At 35.9% G+C, this 17,215-nt stretch overlaps 1 protein-coding gene across 1 annotated transcript in view; it reads right to left on the reverse strand.

Annotated features, from left to right (window-relative positions):
* Positions 1-16,817, reverse strand: part of LOC149783193 (uncharacterized) — a 43,245-nt gene extending 26,428 nt beyond the window's left edge. The window contains exon 1 of the mRNA XM_089933082.1: positions 16,392-16,817. Within this exon, the coding sequence (XP_089789208.1) occupies positions 16,392-16,443 (52 nt within the window). The 5' untranslated portion in view covers positions 16,444-16,817. The remainder of the gene's footprint in view (positions 1-16,391) is intronic.
* Between the last annotated feature and the right edge of the window lie 398 nt (positions 16,818-17,215).

Here is a 17,215-nt window from a genome sequence, read left to right on the forward strand (position 1 = left end):
TATTTTCTCATCTTTTCTATTTTTTTTAACCGCAGAGCATCTGCTTTATGAAATCTATTCATATGACTCTGCAACACATTGTAGATATATTGAAGCTAGAAACATCATGTCATTTAGACAGTCATAACTGGAGCCCCCGGTGGTCTAAAGCGCACTCCGTTATGGATCACTGCTATCTCACCTCTGTGTGCGTGGGTCTCGGATTCGGCCAATGTGGGTATGTGAGAAAGCTTGCCGGTAGCTTCTCGTGGGTCGGTGGTTCTTTCCTAGGATTTCCCTGGTTCTTCCTCCATAAAGTGAGATTCAATCTGAAAAATATCAGATTGCCGCAAAGGAAATAATAACTACTAATTGCACTTTATGCAACATTGCTCAATCTTGATACGTGATTACTGTTACAAACTGATACATACAAATGAGACACATAAAAGGTTTGATTTGCTGCATTTTGAATGATAATGTTTTAGAACTGACGATTAGCAGATCATGCGCGGTAGAACGGAAGTAATGTTCATTCCGATGTTATCATCCGAGTGCAGAGTTTCCGGATGAAAACAGCCATCTCATTTGACCAAGTAAATTAAACATGTGCCTATGAAGCAACAAATTTTAAAACGGAGAAAACAGTTCCATTTAAATAATTATTTCCATAGTACAATGTTCGATTAAACGTGATAATAAATTATATATTAGCTATGTAAATGATAGCGATAGCAAGGACATGCATGGATACAAAAAATTAAATCAAACTTCTATATTTCGATTGAGAGTAAGAAATAAAGGAGAAATGTTGGCAAATGTAATATTCTATCATGCTCTGTAAGAAAGCGTTGTTTTGTCTGCTTTATTAATACGTGCCAGTTTGTTTTCTACTACCACTACTACCACTACTAATATTACTGATACTACCACTACTAATAATAATAATAATGATAATAATAATGCATAGAACAATGTTTTCCTCTCTCTCTCTCTCTCTCTCTCTCTCTCTCTCTCTTTGCGTGTGTGTGTTTGCTTTTGTCTGTGTTTTTTTTTTTTTTTTTTTTTTTTTTTTTTTTAATAAGGGATACATATGCGTATATGTTATATATCACAAAAATTAATGCATTAGTGTTAGGACTGGTCGGCCTGGTGTCAGGATAATGTGAATGGGTGGGACATAGTGTTACATGTGTGCGGCATGATGCCCGAGTGCTAGACATCACTTTAAACTGTCACACTCAGGAATCGTAGCGATGTGGCTGAAAAATGGTTACGTTAAAAATCCAAATCACACGTACACACACTCATGCATTGAACAATGTTTTCTTCTCTCTCTCTCTCTCTCTCTCTCTCTCTCTGCGTGTGTGTGTGTGTTTTCTTTGTCTGTTTTTTTTTTTTTTATAAATAAGGGATAAATATGTGTACCATCACAAGAAATATTTATGGAAAAATATCAGCTTTCATCATGACTGACACTGCATGAGAATGACCTTCTCACGATATGAGTGGTTTATGAATTAATGTGGGTGCTCGTTCATGATATAATGCATATCAATCATCCTGAACTATTTTTAATATGTCTCGTAATGAAAAGAAATAGTACGAGATATGTGATTTAATTTTTCTCTATCCAAGCACTCCCTAAAAGTGTTATGAAACGTTTGTTCTTTTTTTTTACCTCACGAAATAAACGAACAATCAACAATACAGATAATTCTTTAAAGAAGTGCATCGATACTAGGCGATTGCTAGAATTTAGGGCAGATGAGCAGACGACAAGAACTGCATTCACGGTTTAAACAGGACAACGTGGTTAATACGACTCAGTTTTGTTTCAATGCAGGAAAATAGATATTCCGGTACCAAAGAACTTGTCAAATATTTTGCAGTGGAAGTTAAGCTCGATACCGGTGATTGTGTTTGTTTTTGCATGTTCCGGTGAAAGCAAACATAGAATCAGTTCTTTAACTAAATTGGAATGTTCAACAGAAGCTTGGTAAACATCAATATAATACCAATTTTCTGTCGTAAATAAAAAAATATTATCGATTTTCAGTTGTTACATAATGTAGCTGAAAGTATGCCGTAACAAAATGAAATTTAATAATACACAGTTGACGGTATAGACTATAGAGCCAAGAATATGTCGAATCAAATATTCATGAGCAGAAATTGGCGCTCGTCGCTGCTAATTGTGTTTGTTTTCAATGGTTCAGCTAAAATCGAACGTAAACAAATGCTGTTTTATTTATTCTGAATTTACAATTAAAGCCCTGGGGAAATTAAAATCTATTTAATTCACATCTACGACGTCAGTTGAAGAAACTTGCTTTGAAAGCCAGTTAAATCATGTCCATTCGTGATAGCGTGAGTACACGTTAAGAATCAAACTACACGTTTCCAATATTGGTATGCACTATAATACATTCATCAGTACACACATCGAGTATCCAACTACACGTCTGCAATATTCTGATGCATTATAATGCATTCATCGATATACACAATGAGTGTCAAACAAAACCTGTACCATGCATCATAACACATGTTTCAATACACGCATTGAGTACCAAACGACATCTTTTCATTAGTAGGATGCGTTATAACACATTCTTCGATACATACAGTTCAATAGTATCATGCATTAAAACATGTTATTCAATACACACAGTTAATACCAACCCAACTACATCCCTAACATAGTATCATGCGTTATAACGTATTCTTCGATACACACATTGAGTATCAAGCTATGCCTTCAATGGTAGCATGCAGTATAACACGTTCTTTACTACACAAATTGAGTACCAAACTACACCTCTTCAATAGTATTATGCTTTATAGAACATTCTTCGACACACACAGCTGGTACCAAACTACACCTATTCAATACTATCATGCAGTATAACACATTCTCCGATAGACACACGTGATATTAAATTGCACCTTTCAATTGTATCATACGTTATAACACATTATCCTACACACACTGAGGAACAAACTCTGCCTTTGCGATTGTTTGATGATCATACTAATTCGTCGATACACACACATCGAGAAAAAAGAATGAACCTCTGCAATAGGCTCGTTCATTATAATACATATTTTGAGTATCAAAATACATGTCTACAATATTGATATACATTAGTATTCAACACACCTGCAATAGTCTAGTGCATTAAAATGCACTCACTGATACACAGTGAGCATGACACTACACGTTTCCAAAAGTCACATGTATTATAACAGAGTCATCTATATACATATTGTGCACAACACTACAGCGGCATGCGTTACAATATATTTAATAATACACATACTGTGCATGACTCTACCAGTATCCAGTAGTCACATGCATTTCATATAGTCATCGATGTACACGATACACATACTGTATTTATAGGTTACTGCATTTATATGGGAAAGTATGAACGAGTTTTTCGGATGAAAATACTGCACGAACTTAGGAGTGCAGTATATCCATCCGACAAAACGAGTTCATATTTTCCTATACAACTGCTGTAACCCTTTTATTATATGCTCGTTTTCTTATTCTACTAAGGCTTACGCATGTAAACAAAAATACCCTACACGAAACAACGTAACTGAATGTATGCCGTATTCCAAACTAAATACACAAGCGCATATTCATCATTACACACCAACATTATTAATGCGCACTTAACTCCGCCCAGATAAATTTGAACTTAGTCGCGTGCTAGACATACACTTTTAAAGAAAATGTTTATTTAATTTTGAGTGCGGTTAGGAGGATGTAATTGCACGTGGAATACAGTCGAAATTACAGTACAATTTCGAAATGCGTAATCATGCTTGAGAACCCATAACATGGTTCATGTAATTTGGATTTGCTGAACTAAGAAAGTACATTTTGAGGAAATTCAGGATGTAAAACTGTAAGTATATTTTTTGCCATTCTTATTACCAGCTAAAGGAGACAGTTTATGCCTTGTAACTTGCATGTTATTTGTAGGTACCCATCAATTTTATGAAATCTGGCGTCTATCTCCAAAATCCAAAACACTGTATCTAAAACGTTAACGCGGAATGTAGCAAAGCAGCTGGTAAGTAGCAGTTCACGAAACTTTTGCTTTAGTTCATTCAGAAACAAATTTAATCAACCAAAATGTAAAGCGTCTGCTACACAAGTGTGTATGATTTGTTTATAAATTAGTTCCTAATACACTATTGGGCACACGTGTCCTGCATGTGAGTTCAACATGAATGTGTGCAATATCATAAAATATTGCACGATTCTGGTAATGTAAAGTTAACGGAAAAAAATGAGCATATAATAATTATAGCTTACTGCGTTTGTAACAGAAAATATGAACGAGTTTTGGGATGGAATACTGCACGACCTTGGGAGTGCAGTATATCCTTCCGACAAAACGAGTTCATATTTTCCCATACAAATGCAGTAACCTTTTTATTATATGCTCATTTTTTTATTCAACCTAAGGTTTAATTATATAAACAAAATACTCTACAAGAAACAACGTAAATGAATGACATCATTATTAATGAGCACATAACTTCGCCCAGATAAATTTGAACTTAGTCGCGCGCTCGACATAACTTTCGAAACAAAATGGTGTGTCTAGTTAAAATTGAAATGTACAGTCATATTGTGAATGAATGCGCATTGCAACAACTTTACCATTTGATCTGAAAAGAATATATTTTGTTTCGATTCGACGAAAGTTTGTGATTTTGGACTGGATTCATCTGTGCAAATTATACATGAAATACATCGGATTGAAGTGGCGCGGGAGAAGCATGTTTACATCTGCAAATGTGTTTCTGTTTCTGTCATTGAATGTTTGAAATCATAATATGAGAAAAATATGAAGTCTTTCAATTGCAATCATCAAAAAGACGTTATAGAATTTAATGCTTATTTCATTTTGAGTGCAGTAAGGAGGATGCAATTGCACATATCATCGAAATTACATCAGAATTTAGAAATGTGTAATCCAGATTGAAAACCTATGACATGGCTCATGTAATTCGGATTTGCATAATTAAGAAAATACATTTTGAGGAAATTCAGGATGTAAAACTGTAAGTATATTTTATTTTGCCATTCTTATCACGAGCTAAAGAAGAGAGTATAGGACTTGTCACTTTTATGTTATTTGTAAGAACCTTATCTTCCGTCTGTTATATAATGTAGCTAGCCTAAATCCGTAACATTGCATCAACGCGGAATGTGCCAAAACAGCTGGGTTTTTTGCAGGCCACGAAACATGTTTTAGTTCATTCAGAAACAAATTAAAACAACCACAACGTAAAGAGCCTCTTACGCGAGTGTACATGATTTGTGTAAAAATCAAAAGTGCTGGCTTCTGTGTCCATTGTTTGTTTACAATAGAAAGTAGTTCCTTTATGCACGTGAATGCTATATGTGTATTGTCGCGTGAGTTCAGTATCGGGTAATATTGAACGATTCTGACAATATAAAGTTAACGGGGAACAAAATGAGCATATAATAAATGAGAGTACAAGTCTCCGATAGTGACATACTTTATAATATATTCACTGACACACATTGTGTATGACTACACGTCTCAAGTAGTCACATGCATTGTGATACAGTCATCTATACACACACAGTGTATGACAGTACATGTCTTCAGTAGTGAAATAGACACGTATCCAATAGACCCATGCATTATAATACATTCGTTGATATACACAGTATGACATTACATGTCTCTAATACAATTATAATACGTTCAGGTGTATATACAATGCTTATGACGTTACTTGTCTGCATTATTCTTATCCATTATAATACAGAGATTGATATACGTACTGATTATGACACTACACCTCTGCAATACTCTTATCATTATGAATACATATATCACTGCATAATATATTCAATTTGTCTGTCAACTAGATAATATGACTGTTGTATGCATTTCGTCATGTTTGGTGATGCACAAAATATCATCAATGCACGTGTGGATTTATGAACTTCACGCTTCTGAACACAAATGTTTTCGTATTGAATTAGAAGTCAAAGTGTTTTAAAGGAATGCAAGCTTTCGATAACAATCATTTGAATATTGTAAACAGAATATATGCAGATTTTACCAATATCAGTATGATTTTCATGTCAGTGGAATGGAGGTTAAAGTTCTTATCGATTATAGGAAATCTTTCAAGTATCAATTAATTTTCACAACTGACAACGCAGGACGAGAAGAAGGCGAATTATACTAAATTTATATTGACTAAAAAATTTTTGGTGAGATTCATTAACTGTTACCCGCCTAAAGTGTCGACCATTATAGACCAGTAACTAGAATAATCACTGCATCCCGTCTGGTTACTCATTGACGTAATTCACACATTCATGACGTAATTTCCATACCGGCAAGTTAAAAATAGGAACGTCACCGGGATTTTCCATCGCATGCTAGACAATCTAATGATTTACACAAGGCCACTTTGAACTGGCTTCAAACCTAAAATTACCAGCTTTAGGAGGAAAAACATGGACCAAGATGAATGAAAAACAGAGTCATATGAAACGAAAGGTGTTGACAATAACATTCGATGAAATTTCAGCAACGAGGAACGTTAATTTCCGGCAAAATAGTAATTAACAATTATTGAAAGAATTCAGTTAGAGTAACCTGAAACTGCTGCTTACGTTGTTGTTAGTGACGATACGTCAACTAGCTGTCGTAACTTCATGAAGTTATTATGAACAAAACAAGCATTGATATAAGATAGTCGAAATGGATTTTATTTATTTATTTGTTTCTTGCATGCAGTGAGAGAAAGGCCGAGGATGTTCCAATTGTCATTTATTATAATCTATATTTCGCACTTCAAGTAATGATATGCAGCCGCCAATTGAAAGTTTTAATTCCGTTACCGCCAAGTCTGATTCACAGCCCTTTCGTTTTTGATTAGATTTAATTCAGTCATTGTGTAGTAACATAGCGGCCAGTCAAGAAGATGACCAAGCTACTTGTGAGCACAGACTAGGGCTTATGTGACTCCAGGGCAAAGTAAGCTTCAGCTTGCGTAATAATCTTAATGGGTTTTAGAGCTGTTGGAAACATGCAGCTTGCGTAATAATCTTAATGGGTTTTAGAGCTGTTGGAATCATGCAGCTTGCGTAATAATCTTAATGGGTTTTAGAGCTGTTGGAAACATGCAGCTTGCATAATAATCTTAATGGGTTTTAGAGCTGTTGGAAACATGCAGCTTGCATAATAATCTTAATGGGTTTTAGAGCTGTTGGAAACATGCAACTTGCGTAATAATCTTAATGGGTTTTAGAGCTGTTGGAAACATGCAACTTGCGTAATAATCTTAATGGGTTTTAGAGCTGTTGGAAACATGCAGCTTGCGTAATAATCTTAATGGGTTGTAGAGCTGTTGGAAACATGCAGCTTGCATAATAATCTTAATGGGTTTTAGAGCTGTTGGAAACATGCAGCTTGCGTAATAATCTTAATGGGTTTTGGAGCTGTTGGAAACATGCAGCTTGCGTAATAATCTTAATGGGTTTTAGAGCTGTTGGAATCATGCAGCTTGCGTAATAATCTTAATGGGTTGTAGAGCTGTTGGAATCATGCAGCTTGCGTAATAATCTTAATGGGTTGTAGAGCTGTTGGAAACATGCAGCTTGCATAATAATCTTAATGGGTTTTAGAGCTGTTGGAAACATGCAGCTTGCGTAATAATCTTAATGGGTTTTGGAGCTGTTGGAAACATGCAGCTTGCGTAATAATCTTAATGGGTTTTAGAGCTGTTGGAAACATGCAGCTACTTTGGGAATACCAACTACACCCCAGTTTTTATCTGAGCTGCAGTGAGTGGTTGTTTCGTGTCGGTGCGCTACATGGTGGATATTTTTACGCCTTTTCCAAAGATGGTGGTTTATAGGCATTTGCGATATCACGACCACCGGAAGAGCGAGGAAAACGCGCGCGCGTGTGTGTGTGTGTGTGTGTGCTAATGGAGTTTCTCACCAGTTTTAGCTTCCAGAAGCCTTATAGCGTTGAAAACAGAGCATGTTTTGACAAACTGTCTTTATAATACTTCATTTAGATAACTTCATTTGTGAATAGAATCTCTTGGAAATCAAATAAAACAGACTATTCGTACAATATTAGATTATTATTGAGGCAGTTTGTGCCTTTTACTCTAGCTCGTACAGAATAAACCAAAAGGTGATAAACATGCAGAGACTCCTTGGTAAAATGTACATGCTTTGATGTGAAATGTTTTTTTTAAATGATCACAGACTGCATAATCTCAAAAACAAAATTGCATGAGATAAGAAAAAATCCCAGTACCAAACTTAATCATTATGGAAATGACTTATAATCTAACACATTTTGAGATAATAATAATAATAATAATAATAAGAAGAAGAAGAAGAACAACAACAACAACAACAAAAATATTGCAAAGTTCGAATCAAAAGTTACGCTACGAGAAGCTGTTCGAGTAGGACGAGTATACTGAGCATAGGACAAGATATCAACAGAGGAATCAGAACTCCAAAAATGAACTCCAAAAGAGAGAACTCCAAAATCACAAATCCCTGCTATTCTGTGACGATAAGAAGCTAGACAAGCTGCTTCCATATGGATTTTAACGGCTGACATTCAAATGGAAGCTGAAATCAAACTGTACATGCCTGTTAGCATTGACGATAGCGATCGTGAAAGAAAGAAGGCATTAAACTGGCAAACAACCAGAGATTAAAACAAATGGAGTGGATTGAGGTTGCAATTACCTAGAAGTTTTTGCTACAAGCTCGAAAATTAAAGACTTGAGAAATAAAAGTAGAAAATTTTCGTTTGAAGGGCAAAAAAGCACTATTGTTCAGAATTAAATTGAAGGGTCTATACATGGCCGTCATACACTGTTGCACAGCTGGCATCGTGGAGTCTACTCGTGTGAGTTGAAGAATATGTGAAACAGTGAAGAAAACAATCCCAGTAAAGTATCTGATCATTGCGTACAGTACACTAGACCAGAGTTTTGGCATGACATCCGTGGTCTTAATCTGGCATATATGTACATTTATGGGCGGGGCCCCGAGTGTCCGAGTGGTCTACAGCGCTCTCCGTTACGGATCACTGCCATCTCACCTCTGTCTGCGTGGGTTCGAGTCTCGGACTCGGCCAATGTGGGTATGTGAGAAAGCTTGCCGGTAGCTTCTCGAGGGTCGATGGTTCTTTCCGGAGATTTTCCGGGTTCTTCCTCCACCATTAATACTGGCCTCCATGTATAGCCTATCGTGTGCTGACAAATGTCGTTAAACCCTTCAACAACATCAACAACAACAACATGTATGGGCTAAGTACACATAGTTGTTGAGAACATCAAGGTATAACTACTGTGGCATTTTAAAGTCGAGACTTTTCACATGATGTAGCATAAGAGGCTAAAATAGCATTGATTGACAAATAAAGGCAACAAATAAAGGCACCTGACAACTTTACCGTGAAAGGATATTCAAGATTTCTAGTAATCAGTGTTACTAAAGATTTGGAAATATTACTCGAAATTTGGCAAATGCAACCTCTTGATTAGTCAATATAATTTATAGTAGGATTTTGAGTAGAATAATATTATATGGCGGAGGGGACAGGCCTGTGTCATAGATTTATCAGCAACCTTTGAACTCTAGCGTCGAAGGAGCAAACAAGAAACAAACCAAGGGCAGTGCCATTAAATCAGTTGTGAAGGGAGCACAAGAACCCGTGCCATGGACACTGTGACAGTGTGAAAACTCAGCGAATAGCACTAGAAAAACGCCCCATATGGAACACTAGCACATGCAAAACACAAAAACAAATATAACACTCCTAACTATTGCTAACTCGTTCTCTCTCTTAACTATACAGCTGCAGTACTGTATAGTTAACTAATAATAGTTGAATTTTGGCCATAATAAATAACAGAGGGGGCCAAAACTCGAGTCGGGCGAAATACAATAAATAAATAAATTATGGACCCTCACTCGAGTACAGCCCGCCTCATTTCAAAGAAGTAAATCATGCGATGAGCGACACATATAAGCACGCATATAAAACACTAGGCTTTTTTCTTTTTCTATTGAAAATAGTACACGGCTCAGTCGCCCCTTCAAATATTATTAATAAAAAGATATTAATTAATAATATAAAATAAAACCGGTACTAAGGAAAACGGGAAAATTGGTTGATATGCTGTCTCAACATGAAAACAATTATAGCATTCACACACATAGCAGTACACATATAGCAAACACGAGACTAATGAGACCTCTTGCAAAGGTCACAAACACGAACTAGGGGAGCGAATTCGAGATAGGTGAATGAAACTTGGCTCGCATGAACACCCCAATAGATAACACTAGGGACAATAAATACACCATCAAAAATTTAAAATAAATAAATTTTTGATTGAAAATTCTTTTTATAAAAAATAAAACAAACAACATGTCTGGGGGATACACATACACATAAAACACTTTTTCCTTTTCTTGGAAGTGGGGGGGGAGCATCTGTCTGGTGCCACCACCACCACCAATTTCAAATAACTGACCAGGCAGTAGTCAAAAGTTTCAACATAATCTTATCGTGAGTGTTCAAATTCTGTGTAATCTCAAAGTCTGCTGCAAAATGAGGGACTCTTTAGAATATCAAATATACAGTGAAAGGTCCTTTCCAAGGTCATGGGAAGTGACCCTTCCTTGGGAAGAAGAAGAAGTAATCAAACTTACAATTAAATGGCCGTATAAGAGATAACTACTTCTACTACTACTACTACTACCACTAATAATAATAATAATAATAATAATAATAACAATAGTAAACATTATCATTAGTATCGTTGTCAATCAAACTTTTAGTCCAAACATCAGCTAGAATTTGACAAAAAAGGTAAAATAGTAAAAGTCCTAGACATAAAGAGGTGTTTAACTTATCATAAACAAAACAAAACCCCAACGCATGCACAATCCCAACGTTTCATTCAAGCAAGGAGACAACATCATGTAATAACCATTAATGATCTATTAATATACTGCTTGAATTTCACAAACAGCTAAAGCCGTTTCTATTTATTTGTTGGCACCACTAACAATAAAGGCAAGTTAATATAGGGAATTGTACCCACCCAGGGCCGGTGCAAGGCAAATTTTCCACTTTGCGCACTCACCCCACCCAGCCCCAGGGCATCGCTTATTACAAACTGTTCATTATTATTTACACGTTTCTCGTTATAATGTATTAATGCCATTAGTTAGCCATCAAATTTAATGGCCAAAAAAAATGAATAACATGACGGTTGGTGTACTCCATTTTTGGTGCCCATCCCACCTCCCAAAAAAAATTTGGAGCCCTAAACGGCCGCCTAGGTCGCCTAGCGGTTAAACCGGCACTGTACCCACCTCATACAAACTAATGGTCTATTCGGAATATACGAGTTTGTCTTCCAAGTATTATGATAGTCTCAACCAAGATTATAGCTCGATTGTAACGCCCCACTGAAGACCATTGCGTTTATTTATGATGCGTGGGTGATGTCAAAATATGATCAGTGATTGCTATTAAATGCTTGACTTTAGCTGAAACTCGGAGAATAACGCATATGTTTTGCTCATCAGTTTTACCGCGCTGTAGTAATTTAATTAAACTTCAATCTAACGTATGGCATCTGATTGATAAAACCAATTCACAGCAGTCGAAACCGATTCCGTAATAAGTTCTCTCCGTTATACACGATAAACTCAAAAGCAATAAAAACAATTTTTCTAATTGTATATTCATTCATCCGAAGTAAAAACATTTTACGGAAACCATATATCATTTTTATTTTTTCAGGGCGGGCACACTATATATATACCACATACATTAAAAATAATATGGCATTTAAAGTGTTGGTATAAAGCAAGTTGATATATCAATACTATTGATACATCAAATTGTAATCCGCCCAAGCGCAATAATACGCATATTTAAACGTTCTCACGCTCGTTTGCAGTTGATTCTAGATCAATGATATATTTCCACACATTGATCATTAGTGACGTATGAAAATAACGATAAAAAGTATTCATAATCCCCATTTTCTAAATCAATTTAATATGGTACACATTTTCATCACAATCCTTTTTGGTTTATGTTCCCCCTCACCTCTCATGCATAGCGGGCAAACTAAGCAGAAATGTGGAGTGAGAGAGAAAATAAATTTGGGCTGGATTAAAACCTTTAAATACAAATTACACCATGTAACCTACAAGAACATGGTTCGTCGTAACGATATATGTGCACTTTCCTTGGGATTTATCTACAGTGTTTATCAATGATACAGAATTACAAACATGTCGATATGATAGAGTACATTTCTCAGTTACGTGGTGCACATACTGTTATGTATTTAATGTTTTTGTTTTTTTTTTTGTTGTTGCTGTTTCTTAAACATACTATAATGATCTAAAAATCGGTTATTAATAATTAAATATGAAAATATCCAAAGGCCCACATCTCCCCCGCCCCTTCCTCTCTCTCTCTCTCTCTCTCTCTCTCTCTCTCTGTGGATGGACCATCTTAGCCAGATATGGTCTAACTTCTACCGAATGACGAGCGTACAAGATATCATTTGTGTCATCCCACGATGTCTCTGGACTTATGAATGGCGGTAAATGTTAAGCCAAACAGACCAAAGGATGAGAGAGAGAGAGAGAGATTATGGTCATGGTACTGTCACTAAAGTAGAATAATGACTTAGATGAATTCTAAATATATTAAAATGTTTTAATTATCTCTTCTTGGTTCGTCATTTCGCTTAGTTTCTATTCCACATTAATTTCCATGCGACGGTACATGAATGGCATAGCGTTCATGTGAATGGCGTAGCTAACCAAGTGTTTGTAGTGCTCTACTTTTATCATTAAAAACATCTTTCATGCTTAAATCATAAGTGTGTATTATATTGATTTAATCAATGTGACGAAAACTAAATACTAAAAAATGAAAACAATAAACTTGTCAATATGCAAACGTGATTGTGAAAAGCCACAAAAGGCATTAAACTACATTTTGTAGCGGACACACTTGGGGATGTGACGAGTTCATTCACTCGGTGAATACACAGCTTCCTGTAGCAAATCTTACCTACGTTCAAAGGGCAAATATATTTATAGTATGTACGCTGTATCAATGATATACCACTGGCATACATTTTTCATAAAAACTCGGCAAGCCTCGTTTCCTCTTAATGAAAAATATATACATCTCGTGGTATATCATTGATACAGTGTACATACTATATATATATATATATATATATATATATATATATATATATATATATATATATATATACAAAGATCCATACGTCGAGGACAACATGTCTGTACATCTGTGAAATGGTTTGCATTTAGGAGCACACGTTTTTGACATGTACATAGTTTCACAGTTTTCACCTGCGTACTGCGTTTCTTAGTTCAAAAATCAAGCAATTTTTCCAAATTCTCATTGCCACAATAAATAACTGAAGGTGGAGCTTTAAAAATAATTTGGTGTTGTGTAAATTCGTAATATTTACTATCTAACAACGATGCACAATAAAGATAGTTCGTCTAACATTCCTGACTACAAAGTCTCGATGATAAACAAAATGGCGCCCTGTCAGTACAGACAAACTTTAAATACGACAAAAAATACACATTGCATTATTTTCAATGTATAAAGAGGTGTATACTGTTAGGTCCACACGGAAACAATTCGATGAAAAGTTGAATAATAGATTACAATACATAAATACTGAAATTAAGGCAATATAATATCAGATAACAATAGTTGCGTTATGTGTCTGACGACATAATAGTGTTAGTGTGTGTGTGTGTGTGTGTGTGTGTAATTTTCGTCGTTGTATATGTCTTCATTTGTTATGTAATATAGTACTGCACTTAGATCCTCTAAAGAATGGGCGCTGAACTAACTCGACAATATTATTATTATTATTATTATTATTATTCAAACAACTCAAAGTGGCGAGGAGCCAACCAAAACGCGGTTTTATCGTCATGTGATGCAAGACTACGGTCATTGGATGCAGTATATTGGCTTGCTGTGTTCTACACTGGAGAAAATGATCATTGGACCGTGAGAACAAAACCTAATCACATAGTTCTGGTCTATATAGGTAGGCGTGGATAGATAAACATACTTTGTCTGTGTCTATGATTATCGTTTAGCGTACACGACTGGTACATTAACATCCAAAAGATAATACAAGTTTCAATACCAAACTAACATATACTTTACTGTAGTTTGTTTTTTTATCGCTCTAGAGATGAATAAGTGTTATTGTTATTAGTAGCTATCGGCCGCCCACAAGCGAAACTGCCGATTTTATTGATTCCAAAGCATCAAGATTTTTCTGTCTAACCGGTTAGGTAATGGATTGACACTGCTCGTAACAATTAAAGATTTTGAGAATATTACTGCTAATGAAAAGCAACTACACAGCTCACGCGAGCGCCTGATTTGACTACTACAGCTAATGAAAAGCAACTACACAGCTCACACGAATGCTTGATGTTGAGTATTACAGCTAATGAAATACAATAATAAAGCTCACATGTACGCCTGATTTGACTATTACAGCTAATAAAATAAAACTACGCAGCTCACACAAACGCCTGATGGGGCCCCGAGTGGCCGAGTGGTCTAAAGCGCTCTCCGTTACGGATCACTGCCATCTCACCTCTGTCTGCGCCGGTTCGAGTCTCGGATTCAGCCAATGTGGGTATGTGAGAAAACTTGCCAGTAGCTTCTCGTGGGTCGATGGTTCTTTCCGGGGTTTTCCCGGGTTCTTCCTCCACTATTAACACTGGCCGCCATGTATAGCCTGTCGTGTGTTGAAAAAGGGCGTTAAACCCAACAACAACAACAACAACAAACGCCTGATTTGAGTATTACAGGTAGTGAAATACAACTACACAGCTTACACGAAGGCATGATTTTGAGCATTACGGCTAATGCTCAAAATACTCAAATCAGGCGTTTGTGTGAGCCCGGTAGTGATATTTCTTTAGCCGTAATGCTCAAAATCATGCATTCGTGTAAGCTGTGTAGTTGTATTTCATTACCTGTAATACTCAAAATCAGGCGTTTGTGTGAGTTGTTTAGTTGTATTTCACTATCTGTAATACTCAGATCAGGCGTTTGTGTGAGCCCGGTAGTGATATACAATTATAAATCCCCCATGAACGCCTGATTTTACTATTACGGCTAATGAAATACAACTGCGCAGCTCAAAAGAACGCCTGATTTTGAGTATTAGAGCCAATGAAATACAACTATTATTACAGTTAATGAAATACAGCTACACAGCTCACACGAACGCCTGATTGTGAGTAATACTACGCTTAATGGACTGTTTATTTTCATCGTAGAGTAAAGCATCTTTGAATCAGCGTGCACGCACTTAAATGAATAAGGATGTGGAATGATTTCACCGTCTGCTATTTAAATATTAATTGTAAACAGGGTCATGGAGGTTTTTGTGGTTTGGTCAATCAGCTGCTAATAAGATTAAATTCTATGAATATATTTTATATTCACGTTTTAGTTAAATGAATTTTATTTCACTGCATGTTTGACATATTCAGCTTGTTGTACTAATTCCAACATAACTAGATAACGTATAAATGTGAATTAATGTTATAACTATCGACTGTTGGTAACGTCGTTCAATTTTCTTATGTCACTACTACTACTACTACTACTACTACTAATAATAATAATAATAATAATAGTAATAATAATACTATAACTACTACTGCTACTACCACCACTACTACTTCTTCTACTACTACTACTACTACTACTAATAATAATAATAATAATAATAGCAACAACAACAACAATAATAAATAACAAAAATAGTGTTTGATAATGCTCTGTACTAAATAAGTACAACTGGACGACGATTGAAAAGCGGCACGTCATGAACAGACAGTGATGGAAGAGACTGACATATGAAGGTGTAAATATAATGAAGTCCAATTTTCATATGCTGTGTTCACGTCAAGGAATACCGGATTCGATTTTAGGGCAGGTTCTTTTTTGTGTCAGTGGGGGATACTCTTTACTCCCATTATCTAACAAAATTAACCAAATTCTCTGGGCAAAATATCTTAAAGTTGGTCTAGCCCATTCAACCAACAGTACACTGACCACCCCAACCCCAACCCTCCTCTCTCTCTCTCTCTCTCTCTCTCTCTCTCTCTCTCGTTCAAGTGACGGTAGTTCGGTAAAATATGTTCTGCCTTGTCAATGCAAATCCATATTTTGAAAAGCAAGTATATAATGAATTTCACAATGATAAAACTGAACTTAATATATACTTACCCACCATGGCAGAGCACGACACCAGGAGAAGAAACTCTACTATATTCTTCATGACTTTCAGTAGATTTAATTATTGTTCCAGATATCCCAGTTAACAGAAAACTTTCCCGACAGTCACCTGTGTGAGAAACAGAAATAAACCCGCTGTTAAGCAAGACCAGTTCAAATACGTATAGGTCGATATCGATGAATGGGGTTTTATCTCAGCACGCTCTGTCTTGGTCTTTCTAGGTATTAATTTGTCACAAACTACGGAACTATGTTTGCACATAGGTAATTATTGCAACTAAATTTAATGAACTTAGTGTACAGACTGACTATAAAACTGACACTAATATATAAACTAAGCCAGTAATATTTCTTATTGTATTTCCCTAAATTGAAGATCTTCACTCTCTAGTGTGGATTTTCGCTACCTTTCCACCAAATTCCGGATTCGATTGGCTAAGTGTGAGCTAGATAGATGAATAATGTTGCAGTGGAAAGGAAATATGAACCGTCCGGGGAATTGTAACTATCACGGTCGGATTGAGATAAAGTGGTGAAACGTCTATCGGCGAGTTCTTGTATCTTAATCAGAAATTCCATAGATCTCTTTGCGAGATACGCAAGAGCTTGCACCGATTGTGAATATTGTCTCCAATTAAAGTTTAATGCAATATGGAGCCCTATCAAATTATATTCGACTGAAAGATGTAAATGAATTTGATATACGTGGAAACAACATAGCCTCCCCGAATGTACTACATCGTATCTAAAGATAATCAAGTGTTTTGTGTAGAATTGCATAAATTCTATTTATTATGATGATCTTAAGGAATGCT

Source organism: Sinohyriopsis cumingii, chromosome 14 (genome assembly GCF_028554795.1).
Source record: "Sinohyriopsis cumingii isolate HCF-2022 chromosome 14, ASM2855479v2, whole genome shotgun sequence".
NCBI classification, from domain to species: domain Eukaryota; kingdom Metazoa; phylum Mollusca; class Bivalvia; order Unionida; family Unionidae; genus Sinohyriopsis; species Sinohyriopsis cumingii.